This window comes from Pectinophora gossypiella, unplaced genomic scaffold, assembly GCF_024362695.1.
Source record: "Pectinophora gossypiella unplaced genomic scaffold, ilPecGoss1.1 Pgos_70, whole genome shotgun sequence".
NCBI lineage: Eukaryota > Metazoa > Arthropoda > Insecta > Lepidoptera > Gelechiidae > Pectinophora > Pectinophora gossypiella.
Window position 1 is genome coordinate 141,542 of NW_026063280.1, and position 17,270 is coordinate 158,811.

Consider the following 17,270-nt stretch of genomic DNA (forward strand, 5'->3'; position numbering starts at 1 on the left):
TCCAATTTACGTTTTTCTTTAGGTATAAGCGAATATGCGATGCATCCAAAAATGTGAAGGTGACTAAGATCCGGCCGTGATCCAGTCCACAACCCCTCAGGTGTATGTCCCGCCAAAGCAGCTGTGGGACTTCTATTCTTTAAATAGACAGCAGTCATAACCGCTTCCCCCCAAAAGCGCGGGCAGAGACCAGCATCAATTAATAAGCATCTCGCTTTGTCCAAAAGCGTCCTATTTAATCGCTCAGACACACCATTCTGCTGCGGGCAATAAGGCACAGTAGTTTGATGAATGATCCCCTCTTTTCTTAAAAATTCAGCAAAACTACTATTACAGTACTCAGACCCATTGTCGGAACGTAAAATTTTGATATGCAACCCCAATTGCTTTTCTACTTCATTTTTAAATGTAATAAAATGATGCATTACCTCCGATTTATTCTTCATCAAATATGCGTACGTCTTCCTTGTGAAGTCATCTGTGAACGTCACCATGTACTTCGCACCTCCAAAGCTTGCCTCTTGCATAGGGCCAGCGACATCACTATGGATTATTTCTAAGGGACAAGTAGCACGTGCAACCTCGTCGGCGGGGAACGGCAAGGCAGCTTGCTTCCCAAGCAGACAGGTTTCGCACTTGACATCTTTACAAACCTGAAAACACAATCCAGTTGCTAGATCGTCCTTTAAAGCACACATTCCCTTTACCCCTAAATGCCCCAAGCGCCTGTGCCAGACCTCCATTGGCAACATCGGCACAGAGGCAGCGACCTTAGCACTACCTGCTTCTTGTCTATCACACAAGAACATTGAGTGCACTTTTTGCGAAGTACCAGCTAGACTATACCTATCCCATTTATAAAGACCATTAAAACTAGATGCGGAGGTAATCGGGTTGCCAAGAACTTTACAATCTTTATAAATATTACATCTATTCTTATCGAACACCACAGTCAAACCCTTCTCGGTTAGCCTACTTACAGACAGTAAATTAGTAGTCAAGTTAGGAACAAATAATACCTTTTCAATCTTGGATCCAAATGAATCATCCAATTGGATTTCACCAACACCCTCTGCAGCTAGAGACTCGTTATTTGCTAGTAAGATCTTGTTCCCTTTGATCTCCTTATAGTTGCTCATCAGTTCCCTATTGTTACACAGATGATTGGAACAACCGGAATCAATATACCAGTCACAACTCTTCACGAAGAAAGCGGTTGTCTCCATTCCCGTAGCGAGGAGTGAGTGATTGACGGGCTTGTGATCACTCTTCTTATCACGTCGCATCTTGTAGCACTTGCTCTTGATGTGACCTTGCTTCCCGCAGTAGTGACACACAATCTTCTTCACGACTCCGCTCGTACTGGATGAATAATTCTTCTTGTTTGTATAAAAAGCAGCATTCTCCGTGTTGTCAGATTTTCTTTTTCTAGATTCCTCTTGCAGTAACCGTGAGCGAACAATCTCACTGCTTAAATCACTATTGGTCATGCAGGCAGTTTCCAAGTTAGAAACCAAAGCATCAAATTCTTCAGGCAAACCACTTAGAAGAAGTTCGGCAATTTCTTTGTCCTCGATGACTTTACCAATGTCAGCTAACTGGCAAACCAAATTCATTACAGATTCTATATAGCGAGACATTGAACCGAACTGACAGTATTCAATTCTGTGTAGCTGACGCAATAGCAAAACACGCCTATACAGACCTTTGTCCTGAAATATTTTCTCGAGGTTAGTCCATGCCTCCTTAGCTGTATTAGCATCACGAACGTGTTGATGACATGAGGACATAACACTCAATCCGATGCGGGCCAAAGCACGACCGTCGCGCGTGGTGTCGGTATCCGTTCCTTCTACAGTTTTCCATAGGCCCTCCAAAGTTAGCAAAAGCTTCATCTGATATTTCCACACATGGTAATTTTCCACGCCGCGCAGTTTCTCAATATTTTGTCCTGCAAAGGCGACTGGAACATTCGACAACGTGTTACCATTATCTTCATTGTTTGACATTTTGACATAAGCGTGCTCAGTTCACACGAGGCATGTAAAAACAGGACGACGGGAGCACGGCGACCAGCAGGGAAGGCGCGCCGACAAGCTCACCGACAAAATGCACTCCGATGAACAGCCACCGCTGAAACCTGCACACAAAGGTTAGGGCATAAACCAATCTAGGTATGCTGGGCCCATAACCTGTGGCGAGGTAAATCGTGGACCGGCGATTGGTTTGATGAAATAAAAACACAAATATGCTGATGAAGCTGATCTGCGTATAATAAACGTTTTTGGCACTTGAGATTACAATATTGCTTGTACGATATATCACGATATAATTACGTAAATAAAATAGGCGTAAGAGTCGACTAGTTGGTACGGACATTGAACAAAGAAGAAGGAATGACAGTTGAGAGCAAAGACAATATGTCTACATAAAAAGTAATGTTATTAATCTATGGTCTTATAAGGGTGATGCATACACGGTCAATACACGGTCAATTTCCAACAAGGTGGATAATTTTTATACTGCATGATTCGATAAATCATCAGACTTTTTACGTTTTGTGCTATTGACAAAACAAACTTTAAATTTCGCGTTTTGTGCCATTGACAAAACAAATTTAATTCGCATTTTGTGCTATTGACAAAAAGTGGAACATTTTATTTCATCGGACTGCATGATTCTATAAATCTGCAACGCCATTTTAATTTTACCTATTATTTTTACAATCTGTGTTGAACTTTGCATTTGTTTTATTTGGTTGGCAACAATCGCGCAACCATAGTGCAAAAATACAATAAACATTTGTTTTTAAACACGTTTCGCTATACGTAACGTACCTTTTCCGATTTACCGGTTTTTTAAAACTTACATTTTATATGACTTTAAAATAAAAATAAAAAACATTGACATTCAATTGTTTGCGTTAAACGGAACGTTCGAGTGAAGGAGCGAGACGACGACATCAAGACGCTGCGAGAAAGAACGAGCTGCAAGATTTAGTGACGTGTGTGTTGTGTCTTTCGATAATTTGCCCCCGCGCAACGGAGTTTCCGGAAGCATTTCGGCTTTGTTAGCCATTTTGTTTTATTATTGTCATTCTATTGTTTTATTGCGTGTTAACGTATTTAAGAATTTTGGAGTTCATATTGTTAAAAATACTGTTTCAACTGTTTAAATTTAATAGTTCTATTGCAAATTTGTTACTGACGTATTTGGGTGGTTTCGATAATGGAGCAAGGAAGCGATTTAAAAGGCCTGGTGGCCTCCCGAGGCCATGTAAAGAGTTCCATAACTCGCATGTATAATTACGCACGGGAATTACAATCGGCGCCAGGTAAAATTGATTCCTATATAATTCAGGAAAAGCTCAATAGGCTAACCAAATGTTTCGATCAGTATATTGACTATAACCTACGAATTTCCATTCTAGATTCAAATGATGAGAAAACGGAAAACGTGTTCGAGGTTGAAGGCCGATATTATGACAGCGTAAGTATCTTTTCTAGATGTCTAGAAAGCTACAAAAAAGAGGATAGGCCTCCAGCCAGACGTCTTCCACCGATTGAACTCCCAAAATTTTATGGTGAATTAAGTGAATTTCACAGTTTTTATAATCTATTCAAAGATGTTATAGATCAAGACCCCTCTCTGTCGCCGTGCGACAAGTTTTATTATTTGAGGAGCTTGCTTTGTGGCGAAGCCCACAATATTATACAACACTTGACACTTACAAGTGAAAATTATGCTGTTGCCTTGCAGTTGTTAAAGCAACGGTTTGATAATGAAAAGCAGGTGGTTAATAATCACATTGTTGCCATTTTGGACCTGCCTGTACAAAGTAAGACTTCTGCTCCTGCTCTGCGAACCTTGGTCTCAACTACGAGACAACATATAGGCGCTCTTAAAAATTTAGATGTGCCTGTGGAATCATGGGATTGGATAATAATTTCCATTTTACAAAGGAAAATTGACCAATATACACTGCGAGCATTTCATTTAGAAAAGCAAAGTGACAGTAATTTGCCTAACCTGAAGGATTTTTTGACCTTTTTAGATAACCGGGCAGCAGCTCTCGAGACCCTCGGAGAAAGCGCGCCAGCATCTTCTGTGCGCCGCAACAGCCTAGTAACTTCAAAAAATAATGCTAATAAAAATAATAATGATATCATAAAGCCCATTAACTGTAAGTATTGCAACTCACACAGTCATAAACTGCATCAATGTCCAAGTTTCAAGCTTGTTGAGCCCACTAACCGTAATGAGTTTGTTTGCAAACATAAATTATGTAAAATATGTCTTAATGAGCACCTAAATAAAAAATGTTTTTTCACTTTTAATTGTGCTAAATGCAAGGGTACGCACAACACTTTGTTGCATGAGGACGTTCCTCAAAGCAGTGAGCAGAAAGTCAGCTTATTAGCTAATAAAAATGATAATGTCTTATTGCCCACAGTTAGGGTTAAATTATATAATAAGGACGGGCTGCCAATTTACGCACGTGCTTTACTTGACTCAGGGAGCCAAGTCTCATTTGTTTCTTCTGATCTTGCTGATCAAATAGGTTGTAAGTTACAGCCTACTAATGTTAAGGTTACAGGTGTGTGTGATGGTTCAAATATTTCAACACAACAGACCACATTAGACATCAATTCTACTACAAACGATTTTAAAATGTCATTGACTTGCCATGTAGTAAAAAATATTACATCTGACATGCCACAGTTTTTGGTACAAAAACATAAATATCATTTTCCATCCTATGTTAGGCTGGCAGATAATGACTTTGATACTTGTGACAAGATTAGCATTCTCCTAGGTTGCGACATATTTTTTCAGGTTCTACTTCGTGACCAGATTCCGGTTGTACCTGGGGAGCTATTCCTGCAAAACACACGCTTCGGCTTTGTGGTCGCCGGGAGGGTTCCTGCCTATGCACCTACATCTTCATGCTTGGCTTCTAACTTTTGCACAACGCAATCTAACCTCTCTGGCACAAGTAACGAGTTTATTCAACCTCATTGTCACTTAGACAAAATTGTTTCACAGTTCTGGCAAACAGAAAAAGTACCTGAAGTTTATACTGAAGGGGAAACTGAACAACAGTTAACTGAACAAATATTTAAAGAGTCTGTTGTTTTACATGATGACAAGTTTGAGGTGGCTTTACCTCTCAAACAGGATATTAATAAATTGCATTTGGGTAATTCTCTTTCATGTGCATTGAAACGATTTCATAACTTGGAATTAAGATTTAAAAAGGATGACACTTTATTTCAAAACTATAAAGCATTTATTGATGAATATGTAGATTTAGGCCATGCCAAATATATAGATGTGTCTGAATATAATTTGGAGGATCAGGCAGTGTTCTTTTTGCCTCATCATCCAGTTTTCAATGAAAACAGTTTAACTACAAAATTAAGAGTAGTATTTGATGGTTCAATGCAAAGTTTGTCTAAAATTTCACTTAATGATGTCTTATTAAATGGGCCTGTTGTGCAGAATGATCTATTTAGCATTCTTATATTGTTTAGACTTTACAAGTATATTTTAAATTGTGACATTCAAAAAATGTTCAGATGTATAAACGTGACACCATCACACCGCCAATTGCAAAACATATTGTGGAGGCCGGCTTCAGACAGTGCTATACAGTGTCTGCAACTTCAGACTGTCACCTATGGTCTAAAAAGCTCCTCATATTTAGCCACGCGTTGTTTGGTTGAGTTAGCTAACCGGTATAGGGATCAGTTTTGCCTGGCTTCCGATGCACTATTGCATAAAACTTATGTTGATGACATTTGCTTATCTGATAATGACTTAGGTCAACTTATAAAAACAAGGGACGAACTTATTCAATTGTTAAAAAAAGGTGGCTTTTCACTGCATAAATGGTGTGCAAATGATAATTCATTGTTACAGGACATTCCATTAACTTCTCAACATAAAGGTGATGTTCATTTTTCAGAAAAAGATAACAGTGTTGTCAAGAATTTAGGTATAAAATGTAAATTAGATGATGACACACTTGTAATAAGTTCTCCTGAACAAAATTTATTAGATAAATACACCAAACGTGATGTATTATCATTTGTGTGCAAAATATTTGACCCATTGGGACTGGTTGGACCTATTGTTGTTAAAGCAAAACTTCTAATGCAGCAAACATGGCTGTCTAAATGTAATTGGGATTCTCCTTTGCCTGACCAGCTCAATCAGGAATTCAAAACTTTTGCTGACCATTTAACTAAAATGAATGATATTGTAGTTAAAAGAAATTTAAACACTTGTGAAGCCAAGTCAATTGACATCATTGGGTTTGCCGACGCTTCTAATAAAGCCTATGGCTGTTCACTTTATATGAGATCTGTTGGTGTCAATGATGAGGTTACGGTGAATTTATTATGCTCTAAATCTCGGGTGAATCCTATAAAAGAGTTGAGCACACCTAGATTGGAATTAAATAGTGCATTGTTACTTGCTAAATTAACTAAAAAAGTGTATGATATAATAAGTCCGCGATTTGATGTTAATGTCTACCTATATGTTGACTCACAAATTGTTCTGGCATGGTTAAAAACCAATCCTATAAAACTCAGTGTATATGTGGCTAATAGAATCAAATGTATTATTGAGTTGACAGGGAATTTCTCTTGGTATTATGTAAATACTTCACAAAACCCAGCTGACTGCCTGTCTAGAGGCGTAGAACCTCATTTATTACAAAGTCATGATCTTTGGTGGCATGGTCCCACATTTTTAAGCCAGCTGGATTTTAATCCTGTGTGTGAAAATGTGAAGTTACCTAAAGACATTCCAGAATTAAAAACTTCACATGTAATTTCAATAACTGAGGACTTACCATTGTTTAATAATTGTTCAAACATTGATAAAATGAAAAGAATTGTTGCATATATCTTTAGATTTGTTAAAAATTGTAAAAGTAAGAAAGAGGATAGGATATATGGTAATTTGATGCCTAAAGAGTTGGACTTTGCTTTAAAAATCATTCTTAGAAATGAACAAAGAAAGTTTTTCAGTCAAGAAATTAATGTTTTAAAATCTAAACAACCTTTATTGAAGTCCAATCTTAAAGCGTTAAATCCCTTTCTTGATAACATGGATATACTCCGTGTAGGAGGTAGGCTCCATTATGCTGATATTCCATATTCAAAAAAGCATCCCATTATATTGCCTAAAGGTTCTAAAATAGTTCATTATTTAATTAAAAAGGAACATGGAATATTATTGCATGCTGGGCCCAAGCTTGTTTTGACTAATTTAAGTCAAATTTACCACATTGTAAATGGTATAAGAAAAGTTAAGCATGTCTTGCATAAATGTTTAATTTGTTTTAAGTTAAAGGCTAAGAATGCTGAACAACTTATGGGTTCACTTCCATCTGACAGGGTCAACCCTTGTAGAGTTTTTAAAAAAGTAGGTATTGACTATGGGGGCCCATTTAATGTAAAAATGTTACGTGTTAGAAAGCCAGTTATACAAAAGGCATACATACTTATTTTTGTTTGTTTCATAACAAAGGCTATTCATGTAGAATTATGTACTGATTTAACTACAGATTGTTTTCTAAATGCTCTTAAGAGATTTATTTCTCGAAGGAATAAACCTTCTATTATATATTGTGATAACGCTAGTACCTTTAAGTGGCACAAACAATATATCATTCAATTACAAAGTAGGCCTAAATGGAGAAATGTTTGTAATAATATTAAGGTTGGCTCTTTAGTCATAGTTAAAGAGGACAATGTAGCCCCACTGTTGTGGCCCTTGGCTAGAGTAGTAGATGTTTTTCCCGGGGCTGATGGCAAAGTGAGAGCACTTTCCATTAAAACTTGTAAAGGTTCTATAGTGAAAACTAGTATTCACAAAGTATGTATCCTACCTATAGATAATGAGTAAGAATAATTTTAAGTTTAAAACAAAAAGAACAAATAATTTATTTTCAAGTTTATATTAAAAACTAGTTGCTTATTTTCATCATAATTAAAAAAACAATTTTGTTCATCTTTTTACTTAGTTTAAACGTTTGTACTTTTTAATCTTTGTTCTTTTTGCCGTGTTGCGGAATATGTGTAGTATACACTAAATTTATTTTATATTATGGCAACACCGAATTTTATTCTTTCTTCTACCCTTTAACCATCATGGCGATGGGTGTTGCATTTTCCACCTTTTTGTAAAATTTAATTAATACAGTCCATTCTAAATATTTAAGCATGTGTTTTTATTCACATTCAATACCAGCGACGCACATATGCATATGTTTATAATTCCCACGACTGTATCTATTTTATTATTTTTTGGTTTTTAGTACATTTAGCTTAAACATTGCAATGTATGTTTAACATAAAACCGTTTAACTTAAAAAGTTTTTTTACCTATTTTTTAACTATTGTGTCTGAAAATCTTGGCCTCACAAGGATGAAACAAAACAATTTAAAAAATATTGATTAATATGGCCATCACTGGCACGTTTACCCTTTACTAGGGCAGGCATAAATAAAAGAGGTGGTAGCTGTTCACTCAAAAGTTAAATACCTTGAACAGCTGATTGCTACGTAGTGTTGTGCAAATTTGAATTTATTACATGAAGACCTGGAATTCAATTGCTCATAACTAATGCAAATATGAATTTAGGCGGCCAATACTCTCGCATGTGATTTGTAGATAGTGACAGAGTAGGCACACTTCGGGTTGATACCCCCGTTCCGTTACACCCTGTATATTGTGATAATGGTGGAGAATACCTGTCGACTGAAATGAAAGCTTATTGTGTTGAAAAAGGTATTACTTATCACCTGACGGTTCCACGTACTCCACAATTAAATGGCGTTTCTGAAAGAATGGTGAGGACCATTACTGAAAAAGCTCGTTCTATGGTAAACGGGGCTAAGTTAGACAAAAAGTTCTGGGGGGAGGCAGTGTTGACTGCAGTCTATTTGATAAATATAACACCAACCAGAGCACTTAGTCTTTCAAAAACGCCGTTTGAGATGTGGCATAATAGAAAACCACAAATAAAATATTTAAAAGTTTTTGGATCAACAGTCTATGTACATATTTATAAAAACGAACAAAGCGAAGTTCGACGACAAGTCATGGAAGGGTATACTTGTGGGGTATGAACCAAACGGCTATAAAGTTTGGAACCCTGAATGTGACAAGTTTGTAGTAGTCAGAGATGTTATCGTGGATGAGACGAATTTCGTGCAGTCCAGGCCGAAATCAAAGCTTGAAGAGAATAGTGAAAATTCTCGTGGCAAAACTGATGATCAATTAACATCAGTGTCAACAAAGTCTCAAAACTCTGACAATACTAAATCAGATGTTTCAAAATCTAATGACGATAGTTGTCCTAGTACCCAAATTAAACCATGATGCGCGTGAATCAAATCAAAGTGATCTCCCTATACCAAATACAGAAAACTCCGAAAGTGACATACAACTTAGGAGAAGTGAGAGGCTCAAGTCTCGTCCAACTGTATCATATAAAGTGTCAGCTGGGGCTAGTGGACTGTATGTGTAGATGGTGAGGTTGAGCTGCTTTCACTGCACTAATTAAAACACTCGGAGACTTGAATAAACACTTTTATTTCGCGTAAATTATGCGAGCAACAAAGGAGCTTACAACGATGATGGACGAAATGTAACAGGAAGTGACGTCAGACTAACAAACTATATTTTTTATTTTTAAATTGTGTTGGTGTTGCCAACATGTTGCGGCCTCACAAAAGAACTAAGTGCCATTAAGATATAGCTAAGTCTATCACAAAGAACTTAGGTTGAAAATATCTAAATTTGACCTATCACAAATACACTTCTAAGTCATAAAAAACATTTAAGTTAAAACCTAAGTTACCTAACATGCGTAAGGCTACAAATTATGTGCTAAAGGGAAACACACAAGTACTAATGTATGCATAAAAATAAGTTACAAGTAATAACGAAGTTAAGCCTTATTTTAAATCAATTATTATAAATTGGAACACACCTTAAAATTAAGTTCGTAAGTATGTGGTTTATATAAAGCTTAAACATCAAATAAAAGAGTTTTACTTATAATTAAGTTTTGGTAAGTATATGTCACCGTAAAATTGTAAATAACGTTAGATTATAATCTATCTCGCGAGATTGTGAACTGTCGAAAAATTGTGAAACGTAATATACTGCTTACAATTTAACGTATTATTATTCGTCAGATTATAATCTATCGAAGTAAAACTGTTAAATCACAATCTTACAATTGTCAAATTGTCAACTGTCCGACGGCTGTCCCTGATTGGTCGGCCTTACATTAGACCGTTCTGTGTCCATAGAGTTAGGAATAAAACACGGGTGTCAGTCAAATAAAATAAATGCTCTTCAAGATTGTGAAATCAAGTACGTATTTATTAATTATTTAGTAAGTAATCAATAATTATGACATCACATGGTAAGAAAAAATGTATCAAAATTAAAAAATCTGAAACGTATCATTCAGTATACTTTTCGTGTGTAAGATAAACATGCTGGCGGCATAGGGGTGGCCCAAGGGCCACCCCCGCCGCACCCTAACCTACTGTTATGCCTTGTAAAAATTATGACAAAACACTATTATTCTAAAAAAGAATTATGGATATCTATTTATTAATCCCAAAAATAAGTTATACCTAACAAACCAGTATTCCTAGATGTTATTATGGGAAAGTAAAACTATTATGCTAAAAAACGTTATGAAAAAAGGATTATGATAATTAAAATTATGACAAAAACATTTATGCATTTTAAGAGAATCCCAAATTAACATTATGCTCACTCTAATAGTTTTGTAACTCTATGGTATAGCACGCGAGGTGCGTTTCGTATCACAATTTGACGGTTTCACTTCGATAAATTATAATCTACCGAAAAATAATACGTTAAATTGTAAGCAATATGATACGATTCATAATTATTCGACAGTTCACAATCTCGCGAGATTCAAATCGATAGATTATAATCTAACGTTATTTACAATTTTACGGTGACATATACATTTTACACAACGAAAAGAAATACACATAAAATCTTGGCATATCAAACCAAATAAAGAGTACACATAATATGTATTGCCCCTAGTACAAAAAGGTAAATAAAGTAAATTGTAAATCTGTAAACTGTAAGTAATCTTATAACACTATTAGTCATCTATGGGCAAGACACACACTTTCACAATGGAGCGCACATGTGTATGACCATTGGAAGTCTTGACTTCTACAGCGCGCACGTGGCCGTCATGACCAGGTACAAGTTTTACAACTCTAGCCATTTTCCACTCCATGGTGGGAACATTATCCTCCTTCAAAATAACAAGAGACCCTAATTTTATATTAGGAGAAATATCTAACCACTTAGGTCTATTTTGCAAGAGATTAAGGTAATCCTTGTGCCACATTTTCCAAAAAGATTGTTTTACATGAGTACATAGTTGCCAAAATTTTAATCTATTTTGAGGTACATTCGATACGTCCTTTTCTGGGTACATAGTTAATGCATTACCAATTATAAAGTGGCCAGGAGTAAGATAACTGTAATCGTTAACATCGCTACTGGATAAAGGGACAAGAGGCCTCGAATTTAAGATACATTCAATTTCTACTAGAATAGTATTGATCTGTTCATATGTTAATAAATGACCTTGTACTACTCTCTTAAGGTGGTACTTTGTACTTTTAACGGCAGCCTCCCAGAGGCCACCAAAGGTAGGTGAGTAGCTAGGAATAAAATGAAAATCGATTCCATGTTGAGCTGAATAATCATGCACTTTCCCTTGGTGGTCCCGAGAGGACTGCAAGGCATACAGTTCAGTTAACTGGCTCTGTGCCCCCTTGAAGGTGCTGGCGTTGTCGGAGTATATTTCACTGGGCAGTCCCCTTCTAGAAACGAATCGTCTTAGACATGCTAGGTAGGTATCAGTTGTGAGGTCGGACGCTAGCTCTAAATGAACTGCCTTAGTGGCGAAACAAACGTAAACACAAATATACCCCTTGCCCGTGACCGACCGTCTCACACGTGAAAGTTTGACATCTATAGGCTCAGCGAAATCTACTCCAACCTTCTCGAAAGGGCGACTTGTAGCAGTTACCCTTCCGGCCGGCAGGGAGCCCATCAACTGCTTCGAAGCTGTAGCCTTTTGTCTGAAACATACAATGCATTTATGCGTTATACTTTTTACAAACATTAAGCCATTTGTTATCCAAAATTTTTGGTTTAAATTAGTCAATAAAAGTTTAGGCCCTGCATGGAGCAGCCTTTCATGCTCACTTATAACAATGCACTTGGTAACATGCGAATTTTTAGGTAGAATAGCCTGATGTTTTTGCAGGTATGGTATATTAGAATGATGTAGCCTACCACCTACGCGCAAAATGCCCATGTTATCAATGAATGGATGTAAGCTGTGCAAGGGACCTTTAACAGGTTTATTATTATTAATACATGACATTTCCTCACTGAAATGAACTTCTTGTTCATGTCTGACAAGCAACATTAGAGCAGAATTTAATTCTGTGCTAGAAAGGAACTTGCGTGTGACTTTGTGAGATTTTAAATTATTAATAAATCTCATAACGTAAGCCATTATACGAACCATTTTAGAAATACTAGAATGTTTGTGAAGCTGTTGAAAAACAGTATTAGTAACGACCCCTGTAGAGACTGCCTGACTGATGGAGAATGCTGGACCAACTTTCGTCTCTGGAATGTCTGAAGGTAAGCTGAAACCGACATCAAAACAAAAACCAGGATCATGCAACATAGCCGGCCCACACCACCACATAGCGCAGTCAGCAAGTTCTTGTGGACGTACTCCTCTGCTTATGTAGTCAGCCGGGTTGTCTTTCGTGTTGACGTAAAGCCAACGACAATCAGCTGTATTGTTAGTAATAGCCTTCACACGATTCGCGACGTAAGCAGTGAGCTTTATGGGTTGCGTGTGTAACCATGCGAGTACGATTTGCGAGTCTGTAAATAAGTAAACATTGCTTATTTTGATTTTTAAATTCAGCGTAGCCCGCACCTTGGAAATAAGCATGGAGAGAAGCAGCGCGGCATTCAGCTCTAAACGCGGGACTGTCATACCCTTGTTCTGCAGGGGATTGATACGAGACTTGGAGCAAAGTAAACGTACATCTACGTCGCCTGATGGATGGGTAACACGTAAGTAGACACAGCAGCCATACGCCGTCGTGCTGGAAGCATCTGAAAAACCTATAAGTTCCACAATGTCGTCATCTGATACAGAGATGTTTCTGTTAATAAAAATTGGTTTCATCTCGGCAAGACTGGAAGAAAACTCGAGCCATTCTTTCCTAATGTCGTCATCAGGCGTGGAATCCCAGTCTGTCTTGGAAGACCATAATTTCTGCATGATAGCTTTGGCCTGTACCACAACAGGACTAATAAAACCTAGTGGGTCGTAAAACTTTCCTATGTAGGACAAGATATCTCTTTTAGTGATCTTATCACTATGAAAGGGCTCTGGACAAGTAATTTTGAATTGGTCATTTTTGACGACTAATTGCAAACCTAACGCCTTCAAACTACAGTCGTCTTGTTCGAGGTCAAGGTCGTCAAAGTGTTGTTCAGTCATAGGAATGTCATCGATCACTCTACTGTCATTGGATGACCACTTATGGGTCTGGAAGCTGCCGAGCTGTAATAGCTGACGGAGTTGTGACTTGGCTTCTAGAATGGTGTTTAAGTCATTGTGTGAGTATAGTACGTCATCTACGTAAGTGGAGTTACTGATTTTGAATGATGCCAGTGGCAGGTCGCATTCATGTCGCAGTGCGAGCTCCTTGAGACATCGTGTCGCGAGATAACTCGAACTCTTCAGGCCGTAAGTCACAGTGGTCAGTCTTATGCACTTGATGGTCTCGTCTGGGTGGTCGCGCCATAGGATGTTCAGCAGAATTAGACGAAGGTAGCTGGGGTAAATTGCCTCCAACTATGTAGCCCAGGTGTGTGTTGATTAGACGTAGCTGATGGACGGTGGCAGAGGATGCATGCTGCGGACGCTCACGCGGTGGCGCCAACTGGAAGCTCGGAGGCTCCGGCGACTCCGACGTCGGCAGCAGGACCTGAAATACCACATCCGCGCCCATTAGCAAATCAATTTCACTGGGAATGTTAAATGTTTCGTCTGCTAGTTGTATATGTTTCGGCAAATGTAGGCTTGGGAGATCGAATTTATTTTGAGGCAGTTGACAAGTTATACGCTCCACAACATGGCAGGTAGTCGAAACCTTGAAGGGGCTTGTCACTGAATAAATATCCACAGGTAAGCAGCGTTTGACATTTGCCTTTGTATTGGTGATGCCTATTACGTTGACATTATTATCTGTGGGCTTCAAGTCAAGCAGCTGTACGGCTTTATCCGTTATGAAAGACAGCTGGGACCCACTGTCAAGTAGGGCTTTGAGGTAAATTGGAGTGCCATCTCGAGCGAAGACTTTCACCTTTGCTGTTGGCAAAAGAACATCATTATAGTTATTCGCTGCCAAAGAGGCAGGTGATGCAACGACTGGTGTGGTATCACTATTGTGTAAGTCGGTGTTGACATGTAGCAGAGTGTGATGTGCCATTTTGCACTCTGTGCACCGGAAGTGGTACCTACACTTTCTTGTGTGTGCACTTAGACAGATGTTACACAGGCTCTTCTCTTTAACAAACTGAACTCTTTTCTTTGCAGGTAATAATTTGAAACCGGGACATAAATATAATTTGTGATTCAACTTACAGTATAGACAAGCTGGTGGTTGAGCCGTAGCATTGGTAACTACTGCTCTGCCTGCTGGACCTCGATACTGCTCCCTTGGATCTCTGGGCTGCTGCAGCCGCTGTTGGCCGATACCTGGTTCAGCATTCTCCATCGCCAGGGCCCTCTTGGTCAGGAAGGCAAGGAAGTCGTCCATTGTTGGATCTTGCTGGGTGTCCCTCTCAAGCTGGTACGCTCGGCTCGTGAACAAATATAGTTTGCGGGATAGAACACACAACAATATAGCATCCCAATATTGCGTATTTGGCTCTAAGTTGGATAATGCAGCAAGTTCCTGTCTAACTGTAGCAACAAATTCCCTAAGATTGCTTGCTGTTGATTTTGTTACAGGTTTCATATCAAGGATGGTGGTAATATGTTCGTTTACAATTCTAAACTTATTGTTATACCTATTGTCCAATAGAGTAATGGCCTTATTGTAACTATCTGCCGTCAGTGGTAAGTTTTTTATTAGGTCTAGCGCCTCATCTTTCAAATAAGATCGTAAATAGTATAGCTTTTGAACAAAATCAATAGATTTGTTACTATCAATCAATGAATTAAATAAGTTGATGAAAGGCGTGTAATCCGTAAACTTTCCACTGAAAACAGGCACATCAATTGCTGGTAATTTTAATTTACATGATGGGGACGAAGCTTGCTGGTTGGAATCGCGCTCACGACGACTAATCTCATTGTTTATTATAGTGAGAATGCTATAGTACTTATTTTCGACCTCTGTTATGTCGCTTTCGAGGTTAGCATTTTTATCTAACGACAACATTTTTATGTTTGAAGTTTCATATTCTGAAAATGCTTGCATTAGCTTTTGTTTTTTGGCAAGCAGTGTTTCAGTTTGCGCGGAAGAAACATTTTCCTAAGTCGACACAGAGTTGTAAATACGTGTAATTGTACCTTTGAGATATCCTCGCGTGGCAACCAGCTCGCTAGTCGTCGTCATCTTGCACAAACTTAGCACCAATCACTTACTATGTAATTAATTAACTAAATAATGTTATTTTCACTGTTTGTTATAATGTAAACAAACGAAAATTGCAATAAACTCGTCGGCGTCGGCGGTAAAAAACTCGCTGTGAGATTTCTGCGCGCTCGCTGGTTGAATGAACTACTCATACGACGCGCGCAGGCTCGGCCGATTCTGGGAAATAAACCTGCGAATGGGGAAGAGTGAAGCGGACGCGTTGATCGTGATTGGACGCTGTCAAATGTAAAGCGCCAATCAGTGACGTCGATTGCTAGGCAAGCTCGTGAAGTATAATCCCCGGTGGCCTCGTGTGACGACCCCGTCGTCGTTCCCTCCAAATTTCTTCCTTTGCGCGCGCGACGTTGCCGTTCCGTGCTTGCGCCCCAAGAGAAAATGGCGGCGTAATTGAAATCAATGCCGACCAAAATGGAAATTCTTGATTTCTTCGTATGATCGTCTTCTTGCGTGGCGGGAAGGCGTTGTACCAATAAAGATGGTATATATTGCGTCGCGCTGCGAAGTGTCGTCGCTCTGCTCCAAATCGTGATGCTTGTAGCGCAAAATTTCCGAAGCGTTATTTCTTCTCCAAATCCTAGGTTTTCGTCGCGCAGATCAAAACCATGGCTCGATGGACCATGTCAGCTGGGGCTAGTGGACTGTATGTGTAGATGGTGAGGTTGAGCTGCTTTCACTGCACTAATTAAAACACTCGGAGACTTGAATAAACACTTTTATTTCGCGTAAATTATGCGAGCAACAAAGGAGCTTACAACGATGATGGACGAAATGTAACAGGAAGTGACGTCAGACTAACAAACTATATTTTTTATTTTTAAATTGTGTTGGTGTTGCCAACAATAAAGAACACAAGGAAGATTACTTCATGTGTGCTCAATCTGTGTTAAGTAATGAAGTACCTAAGTCGTTCGATGAAATTAAAACTCGCGATGACAGAGCTCAATAGGAAAGCGCAATTAGGGATGAATTAAATTCTCTAGCTGCAAATGAAACGCGGACTTTAGTACCCAGACCCGAACACAAAAATATTGTAGACTGTAAATGGATCTTTGCTATCAAATATGATGAGTGTGGAAAGCTTCAAAGATACAAGGCACGTCTTGTTGCTAGAGGCTTTAGCCAGGAATACCTCACAGATTATAATGAGACGTTTGCACCTGTAGCAAGAATAGCTAGTTTCAGATTCATGATTTGCTTTGCTAACCAATTTAACTTATTGGTTCATCACATGGATGTAAAAACCGCTTTCCTAAACGGTGAAATAAAGGAAGATATTTACATGAGAATTCCTGACGGTGTGGTTAGCAAAGAAAATTATGTCTGCAAATTAAATAAATCTCTATACGGGTTAAAGCAGGCAGCTAGACGTTGGTTTGAGGTGTTCGAAAGATCGCTCAAAGAAAAGGGTTTTCAAAATTCTGTAGTTGATAGATGTATATACATATTAGATAAAGGTTCCATTCGAAAAAA

At 38.3% G+C, this 17,270-nt stretch overlaps 2 protein-coding genes across 4 annotated transcripts; one reads left to right on the forward strand and one right to left on the reverse strand.

Annotated features, from left to right (window-relative positions):
* The first annotated feature begins 2,668 nt into the window (after positions 1-2,668).
* Positions 2,669-7,990, forward strand: LOC126381635 (uncharacterized). 3 transcript variants are annotated; one of them, XM_050031087.1, is made up of 4 exons: positions 2,669-3,334; positions 3,431-3,489; positions 4,055-4,183; positions 4,837-7,990. In XM_050031087.1, exon 4 carries the CDS (start codon positions 5,443-5,445, stop codon positions 7,918-7,920), a length of 2,478 nt encoding a protein of 825 aa, XP_049887044.1. In that variant the 5' UTR covers positions 2,669-3,334; positions 3,431-3,489; positions 4,055-4,183; positions 4,837-5,442; the 3' UTR covers positions 7,921-7,990. The 3 variants fall into 3 exon arrangements, with proteins under 3 accessions (XP_049887044.1, XP_049887043.1, XP_049887045.1); XM_050031086.1 differs by having other exon boundaries at positions 4,055-7,990; XM_050031088.1 differs by lacking the exons at positions 2,669-3,334; positions 3,431-3,489 and having other exon boundaries at positions 4,061-5,872; positions 6,607-7,990.
* Positions 7,991-13,979: 5,989 nt separating this feature from the next.
* On the reverse strand, positions 13,980-15,668 carry LOC126381636 (uncharacterized). Its single transcript, XM_050031090.1, has 2 exons — positions 14,780-15,668; positions 13,980-14,120 (listed from the first exon to the last, which is right to left on the reverse strand). Exons 1-2 carry the CDS (start codon positions 15,618-15,620, stop codon positions 14,059-14,061), a joined length of 903 nt encoding a protein of 300 aa, XP_049887047.1. The 5' UTR covers positions 15,621-15,668; the 3' UTR covers positions 13,980-14,058.
* Between the last annotated feature and the right edge of the window lie 1,602 nt (positions 15,669-17,270).